Source organism: Symphalangus syndactylus, chromosome 12 (assembly GCF_028878055.3).
Source record: "Symphalangus syndactylus isolate Jambi chromosome 12, NHGRI_mSymSyn1-v2.1_pri, whole genome shotgun sequence".
In the NCBI taxonomy this organism is placed as follows: domain Eukaryota; kingdom Metazoa; phylum Chordata; class Mammalia; order Primates; family Hylobatidae; genus Symphalangus; species Symphalangus syndactylus.
In genome coordinates this window covers 61,445,950-61,451,949 of record NC_072441.2, presented here as the reverse complement: position 1 = coordinate 61,451,949, position 6,000 = coordinate 61,445,950, and the positions used below count along the sequence as shown (strand labels likewise).

Below are 6,000 nucleotides of genomic sequence, written 5' to 3'. Positions count from 1 at the left end.
ACAATGTGCAGTAACTATATGAAGAAAATGAAGATTCTGAAGGTTATAAAGATTTAAATGAAAAGACATTTCACATTCCTGAATATCAAAGTTTCAATATTATAAAAGATGTCGATTTTTCCTAAATTAACCTAGAAACAATGCAAATCCTATGAAAATACCAAAATGGCTTTTTTGGGAACTCAACAAAATGATACTAAAATTCATCTAGAAAAATCTGATAGAAAATTTCTGAAAAATAATAGTAATTTGGGTGGATGGAATAGGAACTTCTTCCACTACGTACTGAAACATACCATGAATTGAAATAGGGAAAAAGAAATACAAAACAAACTGCAGGTCATTAAAAGAGAATCCAGAAATAGACCACAATACAAATGGAAATTTAGTCTATGATAATGGTGGTATTTCAGATTAGTTGGGGAAAGAGAGATTACCCAATAGGATCTGGTATAACATCTGGCTGTTTAGAAAGGAGTGAAGCTGGACCACTATGAAATACTCTATCAAGTCAGGGTTCTGTGCAGGAAACAAACTTCTCTAGATATTTCAAGCAGAAAGGCATTTAATACAGAGAATTAGGTCATTACAAAAATTATTGAAAAAGCAGTAAGAGCAGAAACTGGAGACCCACGATCATTTTACCATCTGTGACCCAAAGGACAGGAAGCTAGTGCTTGTCACCCACGAAGCAGGTGACAAGACACTAAAATGTGGAGTCTGGTTGCTACAAACAATTCCTGTCTGCAGGAGACTGTTTACTGGCATAGTAGATGGCCTCTGCCTCTAAATCTTGGCCAAGTGCACATCACTGGTAGAATATAAACTGTTCAGACCTTACTTATCTTAGAATCTGAAAAATTTCATGTTTAGCCTTTCATCCCCTGTGGTATGGGGTAAGGAGACATGGGACGCCATGCCAAGTGCTAAGAGACAACATCTAGCACACAGTCTTACACTAAAATCAATTCCAGATGGTGAGTTACCTGTAAAAAAATAGAATGAATCTATCAAAAATTTATAATCCTGGAGTGTGGAAGGTATTTCTAAGTAGCATGTGAAATTCAGAAGCCAAAATGGAAAAGCAATGGATTTACTTACATAAAAATTAAAAATGGATATCCATCAATATTTAAATGCACAAATCCCTTGACCACTGCTAGGAATTTACATTATGGAAATGTTTGTGTAAGTCTGCAAAGGTATGTACCCAAACAATGCAGCATTATTTATAAGAGCAAAACTCTGAATCAATAAAACTATGGTCTGCTGTATGACAGAACACCATGAGGTCAAGTAAAAGAAGAGATTTGAAACAAAGATGTTTCCTTTGTTTAACAAAACACATCTGCAGACATATATTATCTAACCCTATATAGAGATTACATTATTTTTGAAAAAGTCATTAGGAGTTATCTTTGTGGGAATATTATGGTAGATTCCTTTTCTTCTTAGTTACTCTAAATTAGAACTTTTAAAATTTCTAACTTCCCCCTCCCCTACAGACAACACAAACCAGAATAATTTTTTAAATTCTATATTCATTTTCTCTTAGAATGTTCATGATTTTTGGTTTTCTAATTTAAACATACATGATTTCAAAATTATATAAAATCGTGTTCTTTACAAGTATGTGGCAAAATAGTATACACTGTGAAATCACTCCATTTCTATTAATGATTGAATTATTTTACACATAAAACAAACTGAATTTTAGTTGAAAGAAAAACTACACTTAGAGGAAACAATTCTATCATACATATAATTTATAGTTTTTTACTTTTACAATCTCTTTACTTAAAATCATTCTTTCCCAAAAACTATACTTCAGCATGAGACTTTTAGATATAAGTATCCAATGGGTAGTTGGTATGTACATAGGTGGCTGTGAAAAATTACCCACAACTCTAATATATTCTCCTCCAAAGGTGAAAAAATTTCCTTTTAGAAAGCATTTTAACATTTCTTCTCATCATCTACAAAGCAGCAGCAATATTTAAATTATCAAAAATGACAAATCCAGTAATACATAACCATAAACAGTTCCTTAAGAAACGTATTTGAAAAGCCATTATTCCATAAAATATTTACATTGTTTAAATTACATGACAGCAACATTTTCTTTCTATTTTAGTTCAACATATTAGTAAGAATCTTTAAACCCTCCAAAAATAAACGCTATTCATCTTTAATAAAGGAGACTTTATCCTTGGGTTTATTCAGCATCTTTATATCATCCAACAGCTTTTTGGGTGTTAAAATATGTGTAGAACCTGGTAGGAGAAAAGAGAATTTTTCAGAGGCCAGCAGTTAAATCAATTTTCCTTCGCTTGATATAATGTGTTGTCCTTCAAGTATGTAAAGTGCAGTAGCCTGGGGTAATGTAACAAAATTTCTGTAAGACATCTTCCTGAAATCTGCCTATACTGCAATATTTCAATCCTTCTTCACCACTGAGCATGTTCGGTAACTTTTCAGAAACAGTGGCCATTCCTAGTGCTTTGCCTACTTTGTGCTATACATTGGTACAATGAAGGGCAAAACTGGGGATTATCCTATCTTCAGCACTACAACAGTTAATGTTCAATAATAGAGATCCACTAAGCAGTGCTGCAGGTCAAGGCTTAACACACAGATCCAGCGCCTCCATGGGTCAGGAGAGTTTACCTATCATTGGCTTTGACTGAAATTCTTATTTTTTAATTTTTTGTAGAGACGGAGTTTTGTTTTATTGCCCAGGCTAGTTTCAAACTCATGGCCTCAAGTGACCCTTCTGCCTTGGCTTCCCAAAGTGCTGGAATTACAGGCCTGAGCCACAGCCTGAAATTCTTAAAACTTAATTCCACACAGGCCTTGCCAATGTCGTGTCCATATCCACAAAAAATTCAAAATATTTTTGAAGTAGAAATGTATTTGTGCATCAAAAACTATTTAATGATTAAACAAACGTACAGAACATACTATTTTAAAGGAGCAAGCTCCTTTTCCTCAAATAAGCACATTTTAAAATAAAACTATCAAAAAGTCAACTAGGAAAAAACTCCAGCACATCAGACAAAACACATTCCATGGTTAACAATTTTTTTGCATTAAATTTTGTCTCAAATGTGTAACACAAGATAACATTTTACATGTATACTCTTGCATTTAGAGTTTGTTTAAAAACAGAAAAGAAGGCCGGGTGCAGTGGCTCACGCCTGTAATCCCAGCACTTTGGGAGGCCGAGGCGGGCAGATCACCTGAGGTCAGGAGTTTGAGACCAGCCTGGCCAACATGGTGAAACCCTGTCTCTATTAAAAATACAAAAATTAGCCAGGCGTGGTGGCAGATGCCTGTAATCCTAGCTACTCAGGAGGCTGAGGCAGAAGAATCGCTTGAACCTGGGAGGCGGAGGTTGTGGTGAGCCAAGATTGCGCCATTGCACTCCAGCCTGGGGGTCAAGAGTGAGACTTAGTCTCAAAAAGAAGAAAAAACAAACAAACAAACAAAAAAACAGAAAAGAAGAAAACGAAAGTCTTACCAATAATAACTTCACAGGATTTATGTGCCTGAGAAACTTCATAAGCACAACGCATTTCAGAGTATGTAATTCCTCCAATTACAAAAACAATCAGCTTTGACCCATTTTTTCGGTCTTCTAAATAATTAGCTCTGGGTTTCTGGCGAGCACTAAAAAGTAATTAAAAAAAAAAAAAAGTAAACATGTTATAAACATTTCCAAAGCCATAATGCTTGTAGACTTAAAAAGCCTAACTCAACCAAATTCAAATTTGCTACCAATTACATTGATTTTTTTTTTTTTTTTTTTTTAAGATGGAGTCTCACTTTGTAGCCCAGGCTGGAGTGCAGTGGAGCAATCTTGGTTCACTGCAACCTCCGCCTCCTGCGTCACGGTTCAAGCAATTCTCCTGTCCCAGCCTCCCGAGTAGCTAGGATTACAGGCATGCACCACCATGCTCAGCTAATTTTTGTATTTTTAGTAGAGACAGGGTTTCACCATGTTGGCCAGGCTGGTCTTGAACTCCTGACCTCGTGATCGGCCTACCATGGCCTCCCAAAATGCTGGGATAACAGGCGTGAGCCACTGCGCCCAGCCCAATTACACTGATTTTTAAGGAAATGACTTAACCATAGTATGACTAACGAAGAGTTAAGCAGGACAGCCACATTTCAAAAACAATTCTAACAAATCATGCATAATCTGGCTTGGCATTTTAACCTATAGAATAGAGCTAACATCCTCCCTTATTATTTCATAAGAAGAAATAATATACCTGAGAAGTCTGCAGCTTCTTGAAATTGAAAAAAAAATTAGAGAGTGGCACTGAAAAAGGTTTTGAAGATGTGAAGGGGAAAGGGGCAAGTAATACTTTGGAGCTGATGTGGTATTAGGTTGTTACTTGCTGGAATGGAATTCAGGAACCTATGATGGTAGGAGGTTGGCTGTTAAGAATTAAGACCTGTGTTTCGATTTTTATTCTGCTTGTTTTTGATTCAGTAGGACTTTCAGCAAATTACTTAACTTCTCTCTAAACCTCAAAGGCTGTTACAAAGATGAAATGAAACAATGTACAGATCACACTAAGTACAGAATCTGGTGTTGCGTAAGTACTCAATAAATAGTAGTCATTACTTTTACCATTCCTCCTCCAGATTGCTCTAGATCCCCAGAGTCCCATATAGTAGCCACTAGCCACATGAGGCTATTTAAATTTAAATTAGTTAAAATTAAATGAAATAAGAAATTCAGTTCTTCATCCATACTTAGCCACATATCCAGTACCCAAGAGCCACATGTAGCTAGTAGCTAGTGGCTGTCATACAGGACAGGGCCAATATAGAACCTTTCTATCACTGCAGAAAGTTCTATTGGCTAGCACTGCTCTAGAGCATAGGAATTACTTTTTTTGTTCACAAGCTCCACTGGTAAAAATTTTTAGCTTCTATTTGAAAAGTAAATATTTCAAAATAAACATTCATTTATAAACAAATATATTAATGTGTAAATGACATATGTGTACTAGTATATATTAGTAAAACTTAATTTCTTCTTTCTTAGGTAAAAATAAGTACCCAATTGTTCATTTTGTTACCTACTTTGAGAGCCACTGTTCTGGATGACCTAGAATGCCTTGCAGTATAGGATCTCATAGCAAATTTTTGTTTTGTTAGAGATGGGGTCTTGCTATGCTGCCCAGGCTACAGTGCAGTAGCTGCGGACCAGCACCATCACAGGGCACTACAGCCTCGAACTCTTAGGCTCAAGCAATCCTCTCACTTCAGCCTCAAGTAGGTGGACTTACAGGGGTGCACCACTGCACCCAGCCCCATAGCAAACTTTTAATAATGTTCTTGGCTGGGCGTGGTGGCTCATGTCTGTAATCCCAGCACTTTGGGAGGCCGAGGTGGGCGGATCATGAGGTCAAGAGATCGAGACCATTCTGGCCAACATGGTGAAACCCCATCTCTACTAAAAATACAAAAATTAGCTGGGCATGGTGGCACATGCCTGTAGTCCCAGTTACTCAGGAGACTGAGGCAGAAGAATCGCTTGAATCTGGGAGGTGGAGGTTACAGTGAGCCAAGATCACACCACTGGACTCCAGCCTGGGTGACAGAGCGAGACTCCGTCTCAAAAAAAAGAAAAAAAAAAAAAAAATCTGAATCTAGCCTTTCAGATGATCGCTTCCATTCATTACCTTAAAGAATGAGGCAGTGAACAACAGGAAACAAATTTTAAAAATTAAAATTAAAAATTTCCTTTCCTTTTGAAAGATGAAACAGGAACAAGACCCACTCTTGTTCCCATACAAAGTCAAGGACGTATTAAAAACATAACTTTGGCTTAAGAACTGTTTCAACAGAGAGAAATGGAGTAAGAAGGCAAAAGAAAAGGAGACAACACTGCTCAAAACAATTCTAACAATTTCTAAGCTTCTGAATAGCAATTTTAGAGCAACAGGATTATATTTAATTTGTTTCACATACATGTGAAGATTG

The 6,000-nt window shown here is 36.5% G+C and overlaps 1 protein-coding gene across 1 annotated transcript in view; it reads right to left on the bottom strand.

Annotated features, from left to right (window-relative positions):
- Positions 1-547: 547 nt before the first annotated feature.
- The window catches only part of STXBP3 (syntaxin binding protein 3), a 67,772-nt gene continuing 62,319 nt past the window's right edge, over positions 548-6,000 (bottom strand). Inside the window, exons 18-19 of the mRNA XM_063624431.1 lie at positions 3,521-3,669; positions 548-2,273 (exon numbers count right to left, since the gene is read on the bottom strand). Of these exons, the coding sequence (XP_063480501.1) occupies positions 2,179-2,273; positions 3,521-3,669 (244 nt within the window). The 3' untranslated portion in view covers positions 548-2,178. The remainder of the gene's footprint in view (positions 2,274-3,520; positions 3,670-6,000) is intronic.